A 24,312-nucleotide genomic window follows, 5' to 3' on the forward strand; every position below is an offset into this window, starting at 1 on the left:
CCCCAAAGGGGGCGTTTTTATGACAAAAGCGAAAGACCAGAGAACCCACAGGACAGATTGGTAAGCTTGCTCATCTGTGTCACGGAAGAGCCAAAATTCTCAAAAGACAGGAGTGTGCGTGTTTCTCGCTTGCTTTGGAGTTTGCCCTCTGTGAACTCGTCTGAGACTTTGCTGGCAAAAGAGCAAGTTCTCTGGACACTTTGCAATAAAGCTGGGTGTTAAGATGGTCCTTGGCACTTCCTTTGTACCTCCTTTCCTCCCACCAGATCCCAGTGCCGTCTTTGACATCCGCGTGTTCAATGTCACCACAACCGGGATGGAGTTGGAGTGGCAGAGTACGGACAATGCTTCCGAATACACCTACCACCTAGTTATACAGTCCGAGCGCGGCTCTGACAAGATGAACACTTCTCGCAAAGAGATCACTCTCAGGGGTTTGGTTCCAGGCACCTTATATAACATCACGATCTTTCCAGAGGTGAACCACATCCAGGGGGAGGCCAGCTCCACGGCACAGTACACATGTAAGTCTCTTAAGGACACCCTGGTAAGTGGTGTTCTTTCTGATTCTCCTGGAGGGTGGGAAGCAAGCATTGGTTACACGGTGAGGTAAGTGGCCATTGTGTCTCGGGGCTCCAGGTAGAATCTGAAGCTGCTTAAGCTGAAAACATTGGCCTCCGCAAAGGTTCTGGTGTTCTCTTGGGGCATTGGTGCTGAGCTTCTAAGGAATTGTCCTTAGAAGCAGAAAGATCCGATAAACATGGACAACATAATTATTCCATTCTTTCCTTGGGAATACGGACTAGAGGAGAGTCACCTTGTCTTGGTGACATTAGAAGATACTGCTCAAATGGGGAGCTTTGCTTGCAGAGTAGTAAGGAAGGCGTCTTGCTAATGTTTGATCTAACTATATGGTAGAGATAGATGGTAGTTTGTATTATCTTTTTCGCATATATTTTCTCTTTCATTAATCAGATTTCCAAAACAGATAGGAAATTATATCTGGAAAATATATTTCAGATAAACTTAAAAAAGAAGCCTGGAAAATGAATTCTTTTTGAGATTTAATCTGTATAATTATTTTCTGAATGTCTTTTTGGGAAGCCTTGTGTATTTTGAGTCAGCAAATGTTAGCTTTATTTATTCTTTCCTCAAAGGAGCCAGGCTATTTTTAATTGTTTTTTATTTATTTTATGTTTTTAATTTTATTTATTTATTTATTTATTTTTTTTATTTTTAATTGTTAAAAAAATTTTTTTTTATTGTTTATTTTTGAGAGAGAGAGAGAGAGAGAGAGAGAGCAAGCACAAGTGGGGGAGGGGCAGAGAGAGAGGGAGACACAGAATCTGAAGCAGGGTCTAGGCTCCAAGTTGTCAGCACAGAGCCCGACGTGGGGCTCGAACCCACGAACCGTGATATCCTGACCTGAGCCAAAGTTGGACACTTAACTGACTGAGCCACCCAGGCACCCAGGAGCCAGGCTATTTTCAGATGCAGTAAATAAAATAGTCCTGGAATTCAAGGCTTATCTGTGCCTTTTTTTTTTTTTTTTTTAAACTAAGGGCCCAGCAATGTAGCCAACATTGAAGTAAATACCAGCACCACGGAAGCAACCTTAAATTGGCAGAACTTTGATGAAGCTTCTCCCAGGTATACCTACTACCTTTATATTGGGAAGGATGGAAATTTCAGCCAAGCAACACGACTAGTCACAGACATTGGCGTCACCTATGCTACCGTCACTGAGTTAATACCTGGCTCATCATACACAGTGGAGATCTTCACCCAAGTGGGAAATGTCACCACACCACTGGCATCTGGCAGGCAGTCATTCTGTACAGGTGAGTAGCCTCAGGTGCCTCCTGCACTCTTTCCTGTGTGGTGCTGACCTTGCAGGTAGGTCCTCTGCAGGCTTTAGTTTATTAGGTTTCGGGCCGTGTGTGGTAACAGACCCTGGACTCTCCCAGAAAGCCCATTAGCTTAGTAGGGCTGTCTTGTCCTCCTCATTTATTCATCCAGCAGATATTTATGCAACACTTACTATACGCCAGGCGCTGTTAAGTGATACCCCCAAGTCTCTGCCTTCCTGGAACTTCGATTCTGGTGGAGAAGACAGACAGATAATAAGTCATTAGATGATGATTACTGCTAGGGAGAGGGAAAAGAACAGAGAAGGGGGAGAGGAGATGTTTATGTAGGATGCCCTGGGAAGGCCTCAGTGAAAAAGTGACTGTTGAGCAGAGACCTGAAGGAAGTGAAGGAGCCAGCCAGATGGCTGTCAGGTGTAGAGCATCATAGGCAGAGGAAAGGCCAGTGCAAAGGCCCTGAGGCTGGAGTATGCCTGCTGTGTTGAAGGAAGAGCAGGAGGCCAGGATGGCAGGAGTGGACCAATGGGAGCAAGAGGGTGATGGGTAGGTGGTGAGGCCCCGGGAGGTGACGGGCTAGGAGAGGGATGCCATTCAGGCTTGTGGTTCATGATTTGGCTTTCCCACTGAAGAATATTGAAAAGGATATTGTTAAAATGGATGCTCAGCCTTTTTGCCTTTCTCAGTCCTTATCTCTCAGTGTAAAAAGTGCTATAAAGAGAAAGGTAGCCCTGTGTTTAACCTAAGGAGCTTTCAGAGAGCAACCCAGGGAGTGTTCTACAGATGGCTGTGAGTACTTGGGCTCACGGGTCTGATGGGGGCACCTTTGTCACCCCGGTGCCCGTGCACCACCTTATTCTTCCCCCTCTTTGTACCTACCTCTTTCCTTGCTTAGACCAAGCTGCCCAGGTGTGTTCAGGCTGATTTGGAAGCGGAGGGCTGTCATCGGATCAGCCTCCCTGGTAGCGTAGGAGCTGGCACTTTGATGACCTCTGACCTTTCAGGTGGAGCTGCTAAAGAAATCCCTGTAGCTCTGAGTCACCCCTGCTCCTCGGGCCCCGTCCACCTGGTCTAGAAGCTGATCTTTGGGATTTGGGTGGCTTCTGCTGCCGAGACTTACCCTCGCTGTAATTATTGCAATCTAGAGCAAGAGAAAAATACATACGAGCATTTATGCCTGGGGGTGGCTGGAACAGGGGCTGTGGGGGTAGCGGTGCGTTGGGCGGGTTACTTTCCTAGGCCTCTGGCGGAGCGTGTGGGAGCTGTTAATGGGTGGTTTGTTAATGCTTTTCCTGCCTTAAAATACTGCAGCACTGAAGCAGCGATAGTATTCTGCCCCCAGCACCTTAGTACAGAGCTCTCTGTTTACAGCAGTTTAGGGTCGGCCGTCAACAAAACTCTATTGGTCCTCAGACAGGTAGAGACAGACAACACACCATTTGAAAGATGAAGAAACTGATCCCATTTACTATTGATTATTCCGCATGTTGTGTGTATACAAAATGCCCTGGACTTGGATTCAGGAAACCCAGGGTCCAGTTTTGGCTTTGTTGCCTAGCAACCAGGTCATCTTCAGCAACTTCCGCAACCTCTCGAAGCCTCAGTTGCTTCATCGGCAGAGTGGGGCAGTATTAACCCTACCTCTTCCAGAAGGATTGTCAGGAGGGCCCCAGAATGAAGGAGTTGCTGCCTCCATACTGTTATGATATCGCTAGCTCTCGCAGAGCCCCCGTTCTCTTCCAGGGTGGTGATTGACAGCCACTTTCACAGAATCCTCATACAGTCCTGCTGCTGAGGCTCGGTTGGGTAACCGGCCCAGGGTCACACAGTTCAGTAATGCCTGGTTCAATGTCAGCCTCTGCGTCTTCTAGCATTCTGCACGGCAGTCTCCTCATCACAGATGAGCCGGGATTCGACTGCCCTCTAAGTGCCGGCGTTTGCAAAGGCACCCGTCCCGGACTCTGATGATGTGCTGCACTTCCCTTGCAGATCCTGCACCAGTAGCCTCCTTCCGCTGCGAGGTGGTCCCCAAAGAGCCAACCTTGATTCTCAAGTGGGCCTGCCCTCCCGGCACCAACACAGGCTTCGGGCTGGAGATCAGCAGAGGGGCTTGGAAAAATGTGACAGACCTGGAGAGCTGCTCCTCGGAGAACGGCACAGAGTACTGGACGAATGTCACATGTTTGAATTTTTCTACCTCCTACAACATCAGCATCACTGCCTTGTCCTGTAACAAGACGGCACCTCCCACCCAAAACACCTGCCTCACTGGCATCACAGGTGGGCTTTGTGGTCCACCCCTGGAGAACGCTGACCCAGTGGGTCTGCACGTGTGGCCTAGAAATCCATATTTCTTTTGAAATTTCTGCTAAAATATATATATTTTTAACTTTATTTATTTATTTTGGGAGACAGAGACAGAATGAGAGGGGGAGGGGCAAGCAGAGAGGGGGAGAGAGAGAATCTGAAGTAGGCTCTGCCCCACCAGTACAGAGCCAGACATAGGGCTCGAACCCACGAAACTGTGAGATCGTGACCTGAGTTGAAACCAAGAGTCGGGCACTTCACCAACTGAGCCACCCAGGCGCCCCTAAAATATTTGTTTCTGCTGGCATAGACCGTTAACCCAAATCTGTAGAAATCAAGTCTTGAAGAGCAGGGTAAGAGAGACTCATTTTTAACATCCCGAAAGTTTCCTTTGCTTTACAGAATAATTCGCTGCCACATTTTATTTTAGGTGGTGAGTTCCTTTATTATATTACATGAGAAAAGCATTTTCATAGAAATATTCAAATGTACACAGAAGTAGAGGCAAGCATAAAGAAACCCACATATCCATCATCGCCCCGTTAAATATTTGTCGGAGTTTGACCAGTCTTCTTTCATTTATACCCCCCTCCTCCCTGATTGGATTACTTTGAAACCAGTCCTCATCATTCTATAATTTTATTTATAAATACTTTAAGAAGTATTTCTCCAAGATAGGGGCTCCTTTCCCCTTTCTTTAAGACATAACCATATTGCCATTACCATCACACTGAAAAATTGAACAGTACTTTTATTCACTATTAGCATATATTCGGTCAAGATTCTTATTTCCTTGGAATCCATATTGATAAGCTCTCTGGCTCTTTTGGAGAGTGGGTGGTCACTCATTGCACAAGGGATTCCCCCTAGTCAGACTTGTCAGGCTCATCGTTCTTATTTCTTTGGAAGAAAGTTGCTTCTTATATCTTTGCTTCGTTTTTATCTGTCTTGCTCGCCCTGTCTTTGCCAATGTTATGTCTTAGATCAGCCTGGCGGGTTGGTTTTGCTTTGTGCTTTTCAACCCCTGGATGTGTTTCCTTTAGGGTATCAGAATGTTTCTGGACAATTTCCAAAGAATTCGTGGTTGACATAGTAAGAGAAAAAGGCCTCTTATTACAGGGACACTGACTTGAAAAGTGGTGGAGGGGTTCTGTGGACAGAGTGTTGGATTTAGACAGGCCAACCTGGGTTTGATTCTAAGTTCTGCCTTTTACTAGCTGTGCGATCTCAGAGAAGCTGCGTAACCCCTATGAGCCTTGTTTTTCTTCGTTATAAAAAGGGGAAGTAAGACTAGCTTTCAGGACTGTTAAACAAATTAGATGAGGTAATTTGTATCGAAGGCCACTTGACAGCGGCCATGTATGGCTGCTCAGGTTGTGCAGCACACAATTCCAGGGGATACCATTCATATGGACTACAGTGTGCATGGGGCTCCTTGGAGTTGTGTAGTCCACACTGTAGAGGATGGCCCTGGGTCACACTCCTTTGGGTTTCTGCAGCACTCTAGAACGTAGTGGAAATAATGAACCTTTTTGTAGTTCTCTTTTATCATGTCATTTCTTGAGCTGCTGAGGAACATCAGCCACATCTGATTTGGTATCTCTAGGGCTACGCTCAGTGCCTGGTGAAGAGAAGGAACTTGTCAGAAGTAGTTTCTGAGCCTGAACAGTATGGTAGGGTTGGATAATGACCACTTACTTAGTCCAGGGATTCTCTTACTTTTTATTCTGTAGCTCTCCCTTTCCTCAGATGAATTTTCATATACAAATTTAACACGTCTTTTATTTACTGGAAGAGCAGAGCTGCAATTTCCCCAGGAGAGGTAGGAAGCGTTGGTGGGATGGGTAAATCTGGGGGAATTGAAGTGATGGTCTTTTAAGCAATATTTGTTAGTTGCACCGTGTGTGCCTGGGGTAAGGGACACTGGTGTGTAAGGCAGACGGGGCCCCTGGAGCATAGGATTCAGATAAGCAGAGAGAGGGAAAGCGTTTCCAGTCTTGCAGGTAGATGAGTTAGCCTGCCACTCACAGTCTAGTCCTCTCTGGGCAGCTCAAAGGCAGAGCGCTGGGGGGAATCCTGGGAGCCTGTGTTAGGAAGTCTGGCCAGGCGGTTGACGAATAGACCTGGGAACGGCACCTCCAAGCGGTCACTGCTGTCAGTTACTTGAGTGGTTGCCGAAGCCTGGTTCGGAGCTGCACGGCCCCGTAGAAAATGTGAGTCTCCTGCAGAATTTAACCTTTTTTAGGTTAAAAAAGGTAAGAAGGAACAGCTGGCATTGATTTCAATCACATTTTATTGAACTATGTTGAAAACATTATCGTTTCACTGGGTGAAGTAATTTGTGTGATCTCTGTGAAGTCGATTACTGATGAGATACTTTGCATTCTTTTTTCGTGCTAAGTCTTTGACGTCCAGTCCGTGTTTCATGTGTGTGGCTCATCCGAGTTTGGGCTGGTCATATTTTCAGAGCTCAACTGTTCCGGGGGGCTGGCGGCTGCCGTGCTGGCCAGCGCACGTGTGGGAATCTCGCGGTGGTGTTTTTGTTCAGCTTTCTCAGCCTCCTGGAATCTTGACACACTAATGAAAACACTCAAACTGTATGTGGGAGACAAATTTAGGTAGAGTGCATGTGTGTATGGTGTGTGTGTGTGTGTGTGTGTGTGTGTGTGTATAGAAGCATCATCTTTAATTCAGCATTTTCTTCTTTTGTGTTCATCTGGAGGTGACCGCACAAGCTCAGCTCAGAAAGGGGAGGCACGTCATCATGAGGGTCACTCGTGGGACGTTCCTGTGCGCGCTTTTCTGGTTTCTAGGAAGAGGGTTGGTCAGGTTTCTCTGGTTGGCATTTTAAACCAACTCAGGCAAAAATGAGGACTTTAGTGTGAAGGATGTGGAACAGGAACACAGCCAGGTCTCAGGAGAAAGTGCCTTCTCTCCATTGCAGCTTTGCTTCCCTCTGGGTATCTGTTCTGTTCCATCATGGTCCTCAGCGACCAAGCCATCTGGTGCCGCGTCCACGCAGTGGGCAGGTGCTGTGGACAGCTCCCTCCTTGAGTTCCAGCCACACAGGCCTTTTATCTGTCGCTCTCCTCCTGCCCTGCTTTTCAGGATATGGCACCTGCCGCCTCTGGGTCAGAAGGGGCTGGGGAAACATAGGAAAGGGAGGTTGTTTTCAACTAGCAAGTTTGCTGGGAGCCTTCTCCAGGCATGTGGCAGGGCACGCTGGAGGTGCCATTGTGAGCTGGGGGATCTGCCAGCTCTGCCTTCCACTGCCCTTCCCTGCCCCTTGCTCTGGATGAGCCCAGCACACCACTCCCACAGCAAGGGCAGGACTTGAGAGCATGGTAGCAAATGCCTCCTTAATCATTTTGTTCTTTTTTTTTTATATATTTCTTATTTTGAGAGAGAGAGAGAGAGAGAGAGAGAGAGAGAGAGAGAGAGAGATCGAGAATGAGCACGAACAGGGGAGGGGCAGAGAGAGAGGGAGACACAGAATCCGAAGCAGGCTCCAGGCTGTCAGCACAGAGCCCGACGCGGGGCTCGAACCCATGAACCACGAGTTCATGACCTGAGCCGAAGTCAGATGCTTAACCAACTGACCCACCCAGGCACCCCTCTTCTTTGATTTTAAATGGTGGGTGATCATGTTTTGTTTCGTTCTGTTTCAGATCCCCCTTCTCCAGACGGATCCCCGAATATTACATCCATCAGTCACAATTCGGTAAAGGTTGAGTTCAGTGGGTTTGAAGCCAGCCATGGACCCATCAAAGCTTATGCGCTCATTCTCACCACTGGGGACGGTAAGGAGGGGTCAGTTACGGGTTAAACAGCCAGTGAGCTGTGTCGTGACCGGGTGCCATTCCTGTGCCCACTGAGGCACATTAGAGCTACAAATACGTGTCTGTTTTTACACGGTAGCCCACGCTTTGGCACTGAGAAGCGGGTGGGTGAGCTATTTGCCCGACGGTCTAGGTCAGGATTGACAGACCTTCTGTAAAAAGCTGGATTGCAAAGAGTTTAAGCTTTGCAGGCCATGCAATCTCTGTTGCAGCCACCTGACCCTGCTGTTGTGGCACGAGAGCCACCGTGGAAGATGTGTGAAGAATGAGTGTGGCTGTTTCCATAAAATGTAGTCTACCGGAAGGGGTGGCTGGCTGGATTTGGCCTGTGGATCCTACCTTGCTGACCTCTGATCTAGGTTTTTCTTCTCTTTTACAACACAGGGTCCTCGAGGTGGCAGAATATTAGTCTTAAGCAACTCTCTCTCTTTCCCTCTCTCACCCACACACTCAAATACCCCCCCCCCCACCATACTCAAAGGGTGGCTGTCTCTTGAAGGAAAACAGAGAGTGATTTGCATTTGTGGTGGGAACTTGCAAAGAGCCATCCTCACAGCTGAGAGTGGAGGAGGCCCCCAAACCCCCTTTCCTGACAGGGCTCCTTTACATTCTTTGGTGGGAAGGAGGGCACGACTAGAGGGTGTCTTTGTTAGCTGTGTGTGGGTGCTTTGCACAAGGCTGGGCTTTCAGGACCCAGTTCTGTTGTTTTTGTTGATTCTTTAAATATGAATCATGCAGGGGCACCTCTGTCCGTTCTCTCAGCCCATGATAACTGCCCTCACCTCCTCGAGGACATAGAGATCAAGGGGAGTGGGGATCCTGAAACACAAGGACTTTGCTGGTGTCATAAACGCACGGCAGAGTTTCAACAACTAATGCTGAGATCTCTCAGTCTCTCTGGCTTTTTGTTTGGGGTCTGTTTCAAGTCATTGTGTTGGAAAGGTTTTCAGCAACATCCAAGCTTATACCTTCGCCGAATGAAGGAGGCAGTATTTCCTAGTGACCACAATGACCAGTACCAGCCTGTGGTGGATGAGACCACATGCTCCAAGTTGATGGTCTGGGTTAGAAATCAACCCCGCTGTGTGGGCGGTGTGGCCTTGGGCCCAGGTCCTGCTAGCTTTCCCGGCCTTCATTTTCCCATCTGTAAGATGGGACTAGTCAACGTATGTGATGAGACTCTTGTTAGTTGCTATCATTTAGTGCAGAGAGATTATGTAAGTCAAACAGTTAGAACTCAACAGAGGTAAAGCCTGGACCGAGAGCACCCTTGTGCTCTGTCATCATTGTCATCGTTATCACCCAGTGTCAATGTCATTATGTAGACGTGGGCGAGACGTAAACCTTTGTCTGGAATCCCTTTCTCAGGACTTTCCTTCTGTGTGTCTTTCTTAGCTGTTCGCCCATCTGCAGATGTTTTGAGATATACATATGAAGATTTCAAAAAGGGGGCCTCAAATACTTATGTGACATACCTCATAACAACAGAAGAAAAGAGACGTTCTCAGGACTTGTCTGAAGTCTTGAAATACGAAATTGACGTTGGGAACGAGTCGACCACGCACGGCTATTACAACGGCAAGCTGGAACCCCTGGGCTCCTATCGGTAATGCCTGGTGGTTCTTGCCCTTTGGGGCTGAGCCTCCCGAGCGCAAAGCCCTACGTGCCTGGGGTGGTGGCCGTGTCTCAGCAGCCTCTTTCCTTCTTGTCATCCTACAGGGCTTGTGTGGCCGGCTTCACCAACATCACCTTTAACCCTCACAATGACGGACTCATAGATGGGCCCGAGAGCTATGTGTCCTTCAGTCACTATTCGGATGCTGTTTTCTTGCCCCAGGATCCAGGTAGAGAAAGAACAGCGGTGCTGTTAACATCTCAGTGGGTTTTTGCTTCTGGTGTCCACAGGAAGCCTGGATTTGTGTCTTCCATCAATTCTCATAGTCACGTGGCTCCAGGAAGCAGGTCTTGGCCGCCTGGGAGGGCTGGGCTCTCCTCCTAGAAGTTGAGATGTCACCAGGACCCATGTCTGTTCCCTCGACTGAGGTCCCCACGAGCCCCCACCCCACACTCTCCCTTCTCCGAGTGCCAGCTACACTTCCACTCTGCAAACACTGCTTAGGCCTTTGTTGTCAGTGTGGTTATTTGTGTGACCATGTGCCAGGCACACAATTTCACTTTCGGTACATAGAGCCTTCGAATGTGAGGGTTGGAGGGAGCCACAGAAATTGTCTTGTCCCGTTCCTCTTTTAGAAATGAGGCTGTTAAGGCCCAGAGAGGGGCAGTGACTTGCCCAAAGTTACACAGTGGCTCAGAGGCAGGCCTGACAGTCTTGCCTCAGACTCCTTGTCAAGCACAGCTGTCTTTTGTCACACAGAATCATTTAGGAGCTTCAAGGACCCAAGCGGGGTACATACTCTGCCTTCAGGCCAGAGACAACGTGACTAACTGGTTTGTTGGTTGGTCTGGCTTTTGTACTCGATAGTTGTTGGCTTTGGGAAAGAAGCCCCAGAAGCAAAGTGCAGGGAGTCCCTGCAGCCTTCCCCAATAAACAAAAGGGTGTTATGTCCCATGAGTACAGAGCTGTCGGTATTTCCGCTCACACGTGGGTGTTAGTCTCACAACGTCAGAGGTGGCGGGAACCATGTGGAACATTTTGGCTTGTAGTCTTTATTTTATTTTATTTTATTTTATTTATTTATTTATTTTTAAAATTTTTTAACGTTTATTTATTTTTGAGACAGAGAGAGACAGAGCATGAATGGGGGAGGGGCAGAGAGAGAGGGAGACACAGAATCTGAAACAGGCTCCAGGCTCCGAGCCATCAATCAGCCCAGAGCCCAATGCGGGGCTTGAACTCACGGACCGCGAGATTGTGACCTGAGTCAAAGTCGGACGCTTAACCGACTGAGCCACCCAGGTACCCCTTGGCTCGTAGTCTTTAAACACTGGTCACTCCACCTAACAAGAGCCAGTCCAGAGATCCTGTCTGCTGCCACCCGACCTCCACGAGAGCGTTTCTGCCTGGCTTTCTATTTTATTTATTTATTTTTTAAATGGTTTATTTATTTATTGTTAAAAAAATTTTTTTTATTCTTTATTTATTTTTGAGAGAGAGAGACAGTGAGGCAGAGTGTGAGTGGGGGAGGAACGGAGAGAGAGGGAGGCACAGAATTCAAAGCGAAATCCAGGCTCTGAGCGGTTAGCACAGAATCCGACATGGGGCTTGGGGCTTGAACCGCAAGATCATGACCTGAGCCGAAGTCGGACGCTTAACTGACCGAGCCACCCAGGCGCCCCAAATGTTTATTTTTGAGAGAGAGAGAACACAAATGGGGGAAGGGTCAGGAGCGGGGACAGAGGATCTCAAGCAGGCTCTGTGCTGACAGCAAAGGGTCCGATGCGGGGTTCAAACTCATGAACCGCGAGATCCTGAGCTGAGCTGAAGTCAGATGCTCAACCGACTGAGCCACCCAGGCACCCCCTGGTTTTCTTTTTTCTTTTCTTTTCTTTTCTTTTCTTTTCTTTTCTTTTCTTTTCTTTTCTTTTCTTTTCTTTTCTTTTCTTTTTGTAACTTTTTTTTAATGTTTATTAATTTTTGAGACAGAGAGAGACAGAGCATGAACGGGGGAGGGTCAGAGAGAGGGAGACACAGAATCTGAAACAGGCTCCAGGCTCTGAGCTGTCCGCACAGAGCCCGACGCGGGGCTCGAACTCACGGACCGTGAGATCATGACCTGAGCCGAAGTCGGCCGCTCAACCGACTGAGCCACCCAGGCACCCCTGGTTTTCTATTTTATATATTGGGCTGCTGCATGAAATTTCATGTGAAGAAAGGCATCAGCAGTAAGAACAACTTGAAAATCGCAGATGGCCCAGTTCTTTAAGTTTGCAGTTGAGGATACTCAGAAGAGAGGAGCACTGACTTTCTCAAGACCAGCCTGTTATGGTGGACTGGGGATAGGGAACCCGGATCCCAAATGCCCAGGGTAACTTTATGTCCAAAGGCGTTTAACACACACACACACACACACACACACACACACACACACACACAGTCACACTCTGGTTTGAGGACCCTGGGTCGGTTGTTTGTTTGTGAACATCTTCTGAAGTGCTTTCCATTTGGACTTTTCTCAGGTGTCATCTGTGGAGCAGTTTTTGGGTGTATCTTTGGTGCGCTGGTAATTGTGGCTGTGGGAGGCTTCATCTTCTGGAGGAAGAAAAGGTGACTGTTGCTCATGTTAATAATACCCTACTTTTCTTTTTTTAATGTTTTTTTATTTTTGAGAGAGGAGAGAGACCGAGCACAAACGGGGGAGGGGCAGAGAGAGGGAGACACAGAATCTAAAGCAGGCTCCAGGCTCTGAGCTGTCAGCACAGAGCCCGAAGCGGGGCTGGAACTCATGACCGTGAGATCATGAACTGAGCTGAAGTTGGATGCTTAACTGACTTTGAGCCACCTAGGCACCCTGATAATACCCTACTTTTTATTTTTTAAATTAAAAACTCTTTTTCTATGTTTTATTTTTATTTTTAAGAGGAAGAGAGAGAGAGAGACAGAGCATGAGCAGGAGAGGAGCAGAGAGAGAGGGAGACCCAGAATCTGAAGCAGGCTCCAGGCTCTAAGCTGTCAGCACAGAGCCTGATGTGGGGCTCGAGCCCACAGACTGCGAGATCATGACCTGAGCCAAAGTCGGATGCTTAACTGACTGAGCCACCCAGGTGCCCCGATAATACCCTAGGTTTTAAAGGAGCTTTTTACTCTGGAAAATTTCAGACATTCTCACAGTTGGAAGGACTCGTGTCACGAGTTCCCATGTCCCCGTCACCCAGGCTCTTCACTATCTGGCCAGTTGTACTTTGTCTCAGCCCCTATGGCATCAGGTCGGGGCAAACGCTGCAGTGTGCAGTGCTCCTTTCGAACAGTGCCCTCTGGTCCACAAGTCAGTGTTGAGGTGTTAAGAGATTTCATTAAAAAATTTTTTTTTAAGTTTATTTATTTTGAGAGACAGAGAGAGTAGAGGAAGGGCAGAGAAAGAATCCCAGGCAGGCTCCATGCTGTCAGTGCGGAGCCCGATGTGGGGCTTGAACTCACGAACCGTGAGATCATAACCTGAGCCGAACCCAAGAGTCGGACGCCTAACCGACCGAGTCGCCCGGGAACCCCAAGAGATTTCATTCGAGAGTTAGCTAAGTTTGAACACATGCTCTGACTGACTAGCGGTTAGGGAGCTTCGCTGTAATGTCCACATAGTCTGTGATGTAGGGATAATAACGGGACCTAACTTGTGACACGGGGGAGCGTAAAATAAATACAAGGCTTCAACAGTGCCTTGGACCCTGTATGCTACTATTGTTATCTGTACAGCTACCCTTCGAGGTAGTTAAATAGTAAAAAAAAAATCACAGCTCTGTTTTGCTAGCTCACTCTGCACCTGGATTTGTGTCTTCTGTCAAATCTCATACTCACCGGGCCTCTAGGAGGAAGGTCTTTAAAGCCACCTTGCAAGGAGGCACAAGCTGAGTGTGGGAAGCATGGAAATGAACTTGAACTTGGTGTTTGCACTTCATTGCTCAGTCTCCTGTCTGACCGTGTGGCTGTTGAAGCCTGCGTATCAGCTGGGATTCATTCCTGGTTGTCAACTGCTGCCATTTGGAGAATTTGATGTAACTCTGCCCGGTCCCTCTGCCGCCATCTTGCCCTGTAGGGCTGACAGGCAGAGTAAAAAAAATGTCTTCTGAGGGAGGGGTCAAAGCAGCTTTATTGTTTCTTGTTAAAATAAAAGTTATACATGCTTGTGGCCCCCCAAAAAAACAAATACAGAAGAGCAAAGACACTGGATGATTCATAATCACAGCCCAAAACGACTCTGAATGTTGATAGGATCGTGAAACTCACACACAAGTGGAATCCTATTATGTGTATTATTTTCTAGTCTGCGTTATTATTTAAGACATTGTGTACAGCTTTAAATCTTCATTTTAAGTGGCTGCGGAGTATTCAATTGTACAGAAATTATTCAACCAATTTTCCTGATGTTTTCAGGTTTGTTCTTTGGTTTTTTGTTTTTGCCACAGTAATCTTTGAGCACATTCCTGATTATTTCCTTAGGCTAAATTCCAAGGTGGGCAGTTGCTGGGACAGTGGGTGTGATGCATGTTTTCAGTTTTGATACGTACTGCCAGGGTGCCATCCAGAGGGTTATTTTTATTTTTTTATTTTATTATTATTATTTTTTAACACCAGTATGGGGTTTGGCCAGCAATGCAGGAGAATGCCAGATGCCCCGCCTCCATATCTACAGTGGCTATATTTTCTGATTTATTTCATTAACTCATCAGAAAGGCCTTTCTCAAGAAACAGCATGAAAAAATGAGTCTGGCTTTACCGAAGGGTCAGCTGCTAATGTATTTTTACCCAAAGATATTCCTAAAAGTTGCCCGAGCAAGATTCTTCCATACTTTTGGATGGTATGAAAGAGAGTTACTTCACAGATTTGTAATCAGTGTTTGCTGCTTAGACCATGAAGCTTAGTATTAGTGAATGGGATTTAGTGCCATATGTGAACTAATGCCCGGGGAAAAGGCCTTTTGTAGATACGTTGAAGGGAAAAAACACAGAATTATCCTTTCTTGGTCTAATGGGTCTTTGTTTCTTTCAAAACAGGAAAGAAGCAAAGAATAATGAAGTATCCTTTTCTCAAATTAAGTAAGTCTCTGGAGTTATGGCTTTAAAACATTTAATCCCCCAGTCTGCTCAATGACTATCTAGAGAATTTTTATTTTATTTTATTTTTTATTGTTTAAAATTTTTTTTGAAGTTTATTTATTTTGAGAGAGCAGGCGAGTGGGGGAGGGGCAGAGAAAGAGTGATAGAGAATCTCAGGCAGGTTCAGTGCCGTCAGAGAGGAGCCGGATGTTGGGGGGCTTGAACTCACGAACTGTGAGATCATGACCTGATTTGAAACCAGGAGTGGGATGCTTAACCGACTGAGCCACCCCGGTGCCCCTCTAGTGAATTTTTGATGGAACTTGCTGTCATTTTTCCTGATTGACACATTTGGCCTTGATCATGCAGGAGTTCTTGCTAACTTTGTTTTTCTGCAAGGACTCTCTGTTTATTAGTCTCCTGAAGCTGCCTGCTTCCTTGCCGTGCTCTACTATGGCAAGTAGAACCTTACTTCCATATTCTACCAATAAATATGTACTTTCTGATTTTTTGTTTTTTTGAGAGCATGAGTGAGGGTGGGGGGAGGGGCAGAGAGAGAGGAAGGGAGGGAGGAAGAGAGAGAGGTGGGGAGAGAGAGGGAGGGAGGGAATGTCTTAAGCAGGCTCATGCCTAGAGCAATGCCTGATGCCAGGACTTCATCTCACAACCCTGAGATCATGACCTGAGCCGAAATCAAGAGTCAGACCCTTAACCGACTGAGCCACCCAGGTGCCCCTCATATTTTGTGATTTTTGAGAACAAATAAACGGGTTATCAATAGGTAGGAGACCTTGTGTAAAGTCACAAAGCCCATCAGTTACATGACAGGCTCTAGAAGGGAGATTTCCTGATTCACACATTTCATTGTTTTGTAAATAACATTCTATTGACATGCCCTCCCCCCATTATACTCTGGTTTTTGTTCCTTTGGGAAGATGTTTACTATCATTTCTAGAGTCATGATCCAGTTGGTGTTTCTAATTCTTATTCTTTTCTTTCCCTTTCTATGATGAAGACCTAAAAAGTGAGTAGCCTCTTTAATTTTTAAATAACTTGTCTTTTTCTGTTTTGAGCATGAACTTCAATGGATGTAAAAAAAGTCCTCATAAGCTGTTTTTATTTTCTTAGATCCAAGTTAATCAAAGTGGAGAATTTTGAAGCCTACTTTAAGAAACAACAAGCGGACTCCAACTGTGGGTTTGCAGAAGAATATGAAGTACGTGGTTGTAAATAATGTATTCTTAATTGCTTTATGTTTCTCCTGCAAGTTGGAAAACCGCCTGTTTTTATTGCGTGGGGGAGCGCTGGATAAGAGGCGGCCCTCTTAGAGGGGAGAGGAGCTCTGTCAGGTAGAACTCAGGTCCTAGTGGTCCTGTGGGCTGCAAGCACTTAGGTGTACCCTCGCTTCTAGTGGTTTGTGTGTTCAATCTTGTTGATAAATGAAGATTATGCGGAGAGGGAGAGAGAGCGAAAGGTAGAGAAACTAGGCGTTCAAGTTCAAGTCTGAGGGCTGTTAACTGGGGTAATTAGGAAGCTGTTCTGGCTGGCATTTCCGGGCTGGGGCTTGACGGCTGTGTGGCTGACATTGATTCCGGAGCATTCTGTGAAGTCCTGCGGAAAGAGTTCCTGCCTGTCAGTCCCCATGTGCTCTACCCCCCACAGCAGCTTGGGCGAGCACATTCGCCCTCCCTGGGCTGCCCTGCTGTGGTCTCTGCCTTTATTGAATCTACTCCCTCTTTGCATTGGTTTCCTGCGGCTGCAATAACAAATCACCACAAACTGGTGGCTTGAAACAACAGAAATTTATTCTCTTGCAGTTCTGGAGTCTATAGTAAGTCCAAAGTCAAGGTGTCAGCAAGGCAGTGGTTTCTCCAAATCTCTGGGGGAGAACCTCTTGCTTGCCTTTTCAGATTCGGGTGGCTCCACGCGTTCCGTGGCTTAGGGCCCAGTCACTCCACTCTCTATGGTCTCCTCCTCCCCCTCCCCATGGTTCCCCTCTGGGTATCTTGTGTATAAGGACACTTATTGGATTTAAGACCCACCCACCAAATCCAAGATGATCTCACCTCAAGGTTGTCAACCTAAATACATCTGCAAAGACTCTTTTCCAAAATAAGGTCACATCCACAGGTTGTAGGAGTTAGGAAGGGGGCTTGGCTTTTTTGGGCCTGCCATTGAACCTACTGTGCAACTCAAAGCACAGCCCAGGAGGACTTAAATTCTCTTTCTACCTGTTTCATCTGTGACATGTGGTGTTTATTTAATTCTGCCTCGTTGTAACATCAGTTATTTCTAAATTAACAAAAAAATTTAATGTTTATTTACTTAAAAAAAATTTTTTTTTTAACGTTTATTTATTTTTGGGACAGAGAGAGACAGAGCATGAACAGGGGAGGGGCAGAGAGAGAGGGAGACACAGAATCGGAAGCAGGCTCCAGGCTCTGAGCTATCAGCCCAGAGCCCGACGCGGGGCTTGAACTCACTAACCGCGAGATCGTGACCTGAGCCGAAGTCGGACGCTCAACCGACTGAGCCACCCAGGCGCCCCAATGTTTATTTACTTTTGAGAGGGAGAGAGAGAGAGAGAGAGAGAGAGACAGAGAGACAGCATGAGTGGGGGGAGGGGCAGAGAGAGAGAGGGAGACCCAGAATCAGAAGCAGGCTCCAGGCCCTGAGCTGTCAGACTGAGCCTGATGGGGAGCTGGAACTCAAGAACCACGAGATCATGGCCTGGCTGAAGTCAGATGCTTAACTGACTGAGACCCCAGGCACCCTGACGTTAGTTATTTCTGCCTGTGCCTCTCTCCCGGGGTGTAAGCACCTGGAAGGCAAGGATTATCCTTTTTCTTTTATTTTAACCTCTGCATTAGTTTCCAAGGGCTGTGGTCACAAAGCACTAGAACAACAGCAAATCCTTCTCTCACAGTTCTGGAGGCCAGTGGACCTAAATCAAGCTGTTGCTAGGGCTGTGGTGCCTCCGAAGCCTCTAGAAGAAGCTCCCGCCTGGCTTCAGCCAGCTTGTAACAACCTAAGTCCTGTGCCTGCCTTCACCTCAGCATGGCCGCCTCCCCTTGAGTGTCTATCTCAGCGCCTCTTCTTCTGTAAAGACGTCAGTCCTGTTGGATTAAGGCTCCCCCTCCCTAATCCACTATGACTTCATCTTATTTTGATGACAAATATGGCTGCATTCCCCGGTCCTGAGGGTTAGAACTCCAACATACCTTTAACTCAAAACACCTCTGCCTTCACACTTTGTTTTGTCCTACGCGATGCTCAGTATAAATAATATCTGGACACTAACTAAATGGATGACTCATTTGTTTTGTTTTCAGGATCTAAAGCTTGTTGGAATTAGTCTACCTAAATATACAGCGGAACTGGCTGAGAACAGAGGAAAGAATCGCTATAATAACGTTCTGCCGTGTGAGTTGTTTTTCCCACACGATCTTCCCTTTTGTCTGTCCCTGGCCATCGCCCCTCTCACAGTGGAGGGAAGTGGGGTCAAGACAGTTACTAACCACCTCCACAATTATTCAGGAGTCACCTGCGGTGTGCTAATTTAGCCTTGTATTTAGGCATATTCCTTTGAATCCAGGCCTCATGAGAACCTTATACAGTAGGTGGTAGCATATTCATTTTGCAGATGAGGAAACGAGGCACAGGGTAGCTAGGTGATTTGTCCCAGGTCACACAGAGGCCCGTGGCAGGCAGGCCGGGCTCTGGATTAGGTCTGTCATTTCTTTCAGGGTAAGGGTGAGAGTCTGTGCTCTTATCCCCTCTATCTCAAAGCCCCTTTATTTCAGCTAACATAGTTCTAGAAAGGAAGTGGGTAAGAGGAGGACAGTCAGGGAGTAATGCTTTCTGCTTGTCCGAATACATCTCTGGTTGGCCGAATGCATCCCACTGCTAATTATGAATTGTATCTGGATTCACATTTTGAGAATTAACAATATCTGCCGAATGCATGGGGCTAACGACAAATTGGGTTTAAAATAAGAATTATTTGTTACATCATCCATTCAGATGAAATGTGAACCTTCCTCCACAGAAAAGTTCTTTGCGGTCTTTCTTTCGGATGAGAATTACGGTACAAAAACGTGTCAGTCGATTGCAGCTGTGTTCTGATTTAGGCGTAATTTCTAGGTTCTGCTGATACTTTTTACACCAGGACATTTAGAGACATTGTCGTTTTATATTTGAGGCTGTGTTTTTCTTTCCTGGTCTAAAACATTAACTTCTGTTTAGATTCAGGATTTTTTAGCTTGTGTGCTTTCTCTTCATCTCCTCCCTGTGCCCCCTCCCCCCCCCATCCCCTTTGTATTGACAGCAGGCATTGAACCTTGTTCCAGGAAAAATGTTTTGAAAATCAGGCTAGTGGGATACGCCTCCATCCTGCCCTTCTAGGGTTAACCCAGGATCACTGGCCTGATCTTACAGTTGCTGCAGAGGTTTTCAGATCCAGAGTTCGGGTACTGTTTTTTTTTTTTTTTAAATTTTTTTTTTAACGTTTATTATTTATTTTTTGAGAAAGAGAGACAGTGTGAGAGTGGGGGAGCGGCAGAGAGAGAGGGGGAGACATGGAATCTGAAGCAGCTCTAGGCTCCGAGCTGTCAGCACAGAGCCTGACACGGGGCTGGAACTCACAAACCGCGAGGTCATGATCTGAGCTGAAGTCTGATGTGTAATCGACTGAGCTACCCAGGTGCCCCTCGGGTACTGTTTTTATTGGGAAAGTTCTAGACTCTGAGTCACGTTGGTAACCGAGCTTGGAACTGTCATATTGTTTTGTCCAAGAGGAGGATGAGATGGTATATAGTCAAAGACAGGGAAACACGTGGTGCTGCTGATTATTCCGCCTGACATTTGAAATTCTCAAGTTATTATTTCATTTCTTGAGTTGGACACGTTTGTGTGGTTTTGAGATGATAGTATTTAGAAAACATGAGAATTTTTGTGTTTTAGATCTTTCCGCCTATAATAGTCTTACACATTCAGTTTATTCTGGAATTTGGTACTGTCTTGTCCTAATAACATTTCTATGGAAATAAAGTATGCAAATTTGGGTGTTTACCCTGCCATGGTGGAAAGGGCACTAGAGTTGAATTCTGACTGCTCTTGACCAGACATCAGTGCTGGGAGAAGTCACTTAATCTTCCTGACCCTCAGTTTCCTCGTTTGTAAAATGGGCACACAGGCCGGTAGGGTGGTTTTGAGGAATAAATAAGATTGCTCAGTGCACTCCCTGGCTCACGGCACACACCCAAGGATGTTAGTAGTAGTAGGTTTGTGTGGTTTCAGAAGGTGGTCTGGTGTGGTTAGGAGCTTGCACCCCAGCGTCAGGCTGCTTGAGTTCGAACCCTGGTTCTGCCAGTTACTAGCTTTGCCGGGTAATTAATTGCCGAACTTCTCTGTGCCAGTCACATAGGCTGACTGTGAGGGTCAAATTAAGGTCATCTCATTTTCTGTAAAATGCCACGCAGCACACCCTCACAATGTATTGCCATTTTGTACTTTTCTCTTTTTTTTTTTTTAAATTTTTTTTTTCAACGTTTATTTATTTTTGGGACAGAGAGAGACAGAGCATGAATGGGGGAGGGGCAGAGAGAGAGGGAGACACAGAATCGGAAACAGGCTCCAGGCTCTGAGCCATCAGCCCAGAGCCTGATGCGGGGCTCGAACTCACGGGCCGCGAGATCGTGACCTGGCTGAAGTCGGACGCTTAACCGACTGCGCCACCCAGGCGCCCCGTACTTTTCTCTCTTATATGTAATTCTCCTCAAACATTTGCTTCTAATGGGGACCTTTTTTCTGTTAATGTCATAGATGATATTTCCCGTGTCAAGCTTTCTGTCCAGGCCCATTCAACTGACGACTACATCAATGCCAACTACATGCCTGTAAGTGGGGGGACGTTCCCATGGCACGGCTTGTAAGGATGAAATCTTCAGGGCTCCTCTTTGTTTCTGTGACGCTGAATTTCTGTCACTTTCCGTGTTTTAGGGCTACCATTCCAAGAAAGAATTTATTGCCACCCAAGGGCCTTTACCCAACACTCTGAAAGATTTTTGGCGTATGGTTTGGGAGAAAAATGTATATGCCATTGTTATGTTGACCAAATGTGTCGAACAGGGAAGGGTAAGTATCTTTGATTTAAATTATTAAATTAAATTAATTAATTCATTTTGGCTGTGGTTAAAGGGTATCTTTAAAAATTTTTTTTAATGTTTATTTATTTTTTGAGACAGAGAGAGAGCACGAGCGGGGCAGGGGCAGAGAGAGAGGGAGACACAGAATCTGACGCAGGGTCCGGGCTCTGAGTTGTCAGCACAGAGCCTAACACGGGGCTCGAACTCACGAACCATGAGATCATGAACCTGAGCTGAAGTTGGATGCTCAACCGACTGAGCCACCCAGGCGCCCCAGTGAAAGTATATCTTAAGAAGCATTTTTGTTTTTTAAAGAAAATACTCCCCCAAACATCACCTCTAGTCTTAGAAACTCGGTTTCTGTATTTTTCTTTTCTAAGAGAAACGCTTAAAAATCAGTTTAAACAAAGAAGAGTTTTAGTGTTGCCTTCTTTTGTGGATGAATATCAGTGTTCTCTGTTCATGAGGCTGCTGCAGCTAGAGTTACAAGGAACAGGAGTTGGGGTCGCTCAGCGCAAAGCTCCCAGTCCGGAGCAGAAACGGCTCCAGCTGTCTCAGCTCTGTGTCTCTAAGCATCCAGCTTGTTCATCTGTGAGATGATAGATTCGACCAACTCAGTGATCAAACCCAGTTTTTAGCCTTGGAACCCTTACTTTACCCCAAATCTCAGACTTCTCCCCAGATAAACCTCAGCAGTCCCCTCTCCCCTGTGATGGCCTGAAACCCCCCGGCTGCTTCCACCAAAGATAAGATTTCTTCTTGTAATAAAATCCCATGTCTCCATAAATGCATCTAAGAAGACCTGAAAGACACAGGCTGACTTCAGAAATTCTGTACCCAAGGAATAGGACCTAACGTTGCTCTGGGAATGTTTTCCTGTGGGTTTGTTACTTGAGGAATAGGAATTCACTCCCTAGGCCAGTGCTTCTCAGACGTGAAAGTCCATCAGAATCCCCTGGAGGGTGGTTCTGCCTCCAGAGCTTCTGGTTCGGGCAGTCTGGGCTGGGATCCCCAGAACTGCATTTTGGAGAGTTCTCGGTGCGGCTGCTTCTGCTGCTCTGGAGTGCGCACTTGGAGCAGTTCTGCCCTGGGTGGTTGTGGGAACCCATTGAAGCCCCTTTAAAAAAATTTTTTTTAAGTTTATTTACTTTGAGAGAGAGTGTGTGTGAGCAGGGGAAGGGCAGAGAGAGAATCCCAAGCAGGCTCCACGCTGTCAGCGCAGAGCCCAACATGGGGCTCAGTCTCATGAAGTGTGAGATCGTGACCTGAGCCAAAATCAAGAGTTGGATGCTTCACCGACTGAGCCACCCAGGTGCCCCGAAACCTCTTTTAATGTTCTTTATTTAACTTAAATGTTTATCCTGCCCCAAGTATGTGTAAGGTGCTCTGCTAGGGGCTGGGGCTGGGGGAGGGAAAGATCACAAAACACGGTAAGAACTGGTTCCCACCTTCACGGGGCTTGCGATATAGAAGCTTGGGTTCCACCACCTCCTTGCATCCGGAGAATAGGCTGTTGTGCAAACAAAAGAACTTTGTGAATGCAGATAAACTTTATGGTGTTGTGGAGGTCAGGCCTGGTACATGGAACATTCTGTTAAATATCTGTTAGACAAATGAACATGACATAGTTAAATTAATGGAGAACATGAAGAGAATGAACCTAGGTGCGCCCTTGTGTATCGAAAGTCAGGAGGGAAGTAGATTTACTGACTCTGGATGAAAAGGGAAGGGAGGCAGTGAGCTTTCTGCACTAGATACTCCATTTATGTTATTTCTTTCCTATAACAACCCTCCTGTATAATTACTGTATCGATGGGGAAACTGAGGCTCAGAGAGTTTAAGAACTTGCCTACAGGGTGGCAACAGAAACCCAGCTGGGAAGAGGCTGAGCTGAGCATCAGGTCTATGTCATTGAGTGTCCAAGATGTGTGTTCTTTCTGGGAGCAGTGATCTAGAAACTGGGATCTTCTTGAAAATACAGGTCCCCAACCAGAGTCTGCAGCTCTGGAGGTGGGGCCTGGGCATCTGTTTTTAAAGCAAAACAGACCTCCCAGGTGAGTTAGATAATAGAAGCCACCTGCAGAAGTTAGATAATTGGAAGCCACCTGCAGTAGAGTATGCCTCTCAGAGGGGGTGGGGAGGGAGAGAGAGAGAGTGGGAGACTGTGTGTGTGTGTGTGTGTGTGTGTGTGTGTGTGTGTGTGTGTGTAATCATTTACCAAATCTGGGGATTTGGATATTCGTGGAGAACCGATGTTTCCTGATTTTTATTTCTTTTTTTTTTTTAACGTTTATTTATTTTTGAGACAGAGAGAGACAGAGCATTAACGGGGGAGGGTCAGAGAGAGAGGGAGACACAGAATCCGAAACAGGCTCCAGGCTCTGAGGGGTCAGCACAGAGCCCGATGCGGGGCTTGAACTCACAGACCGAGAGATCATGACCTGAGCTGAAGTCGGCCGCTTAACCGACTGAGCCACCCAGGCGCCCCTCCTGGTTTTTATTTCTGTTCACATCTGCCCACCAGCTTATGAAAATCAAAGGCCCAGAGTGATTTGATTTGATTCTCTTTATTGGTGTCTGTATTTGTATTATAATTAGCGTGGATCTAAAAGTATTGGGCGAAGTCCTCGTTTCTTCTAGCTGCAAGGGGTTATGGGTCAGTCTGAATTTAGTCCAGTGAATAGTTATGGACTGACTGCTCTAGGGGCCAAGTGGAACTGGCTGACACTATGTCCCCAGACAAGGGACAATGTCTGTTCTGCTCTAAGTCCATTTTCTTTCTTTTTTTTTTTTTTTTCAACGTTTATTTATTTTCGGGACAGAAAGAGACAGAGCATGAACGGGGGAGGGGCAGAGAGAGAGGGAGACACAGAACCGGAAACAGGCTCCAGGCTCTGAGCCATCAGCCCAGAGCCTGACGCGGGGCTCGAACTCACAGACCGCGAGATCGTGACCTGACTGAAGTCGGACGCTTAACCGACTGCGCCACCCAGGCGCCCCTCTAAGTCCATTTTCATGCAGAAATTGGGGCTCAGTGTTGGCCGGATCTTCTGATTTCTCAAGAGAAGCCAGAAGTCTGCATTTTTATGAGAAACCTCCAATTTTAAAAGAGTTGGCAATAATTGTAAATGAAAAAACAGTTTTGGGAGTCAAACAGAACTCCCAGCCTCTGATGCCAGTTTTCAATATCTGGTCTCCCTTTTGAGGCTTTAGTGATGACAGACGATGTGACCCAATTTTTTTTTTTTAATGCAATTTTATTCTAGACCAAATGTGAGGAATACTGGCCCTCCAAGCAAGCTCAGGACTATGGGGACATAACTGTGGCAATGACCTCAGAAATTGTTCTTCCACAGTGGACCATCAGAGACTTCACAGTGAAAAATGTAAGTAAGAGGCCGAGATGGATAGGTCTCAGAAAAGATGACTATATGTTAGTTTTGGGG

General features: G+C 46.6%; 1 protein-coding gene across 3 annotated transcripts in view; it reads left to right on the plus strand.

Annotated features, from left to right (window-relative positions):
• Window positions 1-24,312, plus strand: part of PTPRJ (protein tyrosine phosphatase receptor type J) — a 56,809-nt gene that overhangs the window by 18,595 nt on the left and 13,902 nt on the right. For all 3 annotated transcript variants that reach the window (XM_047823899.1, XM_047823900.1, XM_047823901.1), the window contains exons 7-20: window positions 267-524; window positions 1,563-1,841; window positions 3,855-4,145; window positions 7,841-7,972; window positions 9,407-9,617; window positions 9,731-9,855; window positions 12,149-12,236; window positions 14,679-14,720; window positions 15,736-15,744; window positions 15,849-15,936; window positions 18,053-18,143; window positions 20,544-20,617; window positions 20,721-20,855; window positions 24,133-24,252. In XM_047823899.1, coding sequence (XP_047679855.1) covers window positions 267-524; window positions 1,563-1,841; window positions 3,855-4,145; window positions 7,841-7,972; window positions 9,407-9,617; window positions 9,731-9,855; window positions 12,149-12,236; window positions 14,679-14,720; window positions 15,736-15,744; window positions 15,849-15,936; window positions 18,053-18,143; window positions 20,544-20,617; window positions 20,721-20,855; window positions 24,133-24,252 — 1,943 coding nt within the window. The remainder of the gene's footprint in view (window positions 1-266; window positions 525-1,562; window positions 1,842-3,854; window positions 4,146-7,840; window positions 7,973-9,406; window positions 9,618-9,730; window positions 9,856-12,148; window positions 12,237-14,678; window positions 14,721-15,735; window positions 15,745-15,848; window positions 15,937-18,052; window positions 18,144-20,543; window positions 20,618-20,720; window positions 20,856-24,132; window positions 24,253-24,312) is intronic.

Source organism: Prionailurus viverrinus, chromosome D1 (genome assembly GCF_022837055.1).
Source record: "Prionailurus viverrinus isolate Anna chromosome D1, UM_Priviv_1.0, whole genome shotgun sequence".
In the NCBI taxonomy this organism is placed as follows: domain Eukaryota; kingdom Metazoa; phylum Chordata; class Mammalia; order Carnivora; family Felidae; genus Prionailurus; species Prionailurus viverrinus.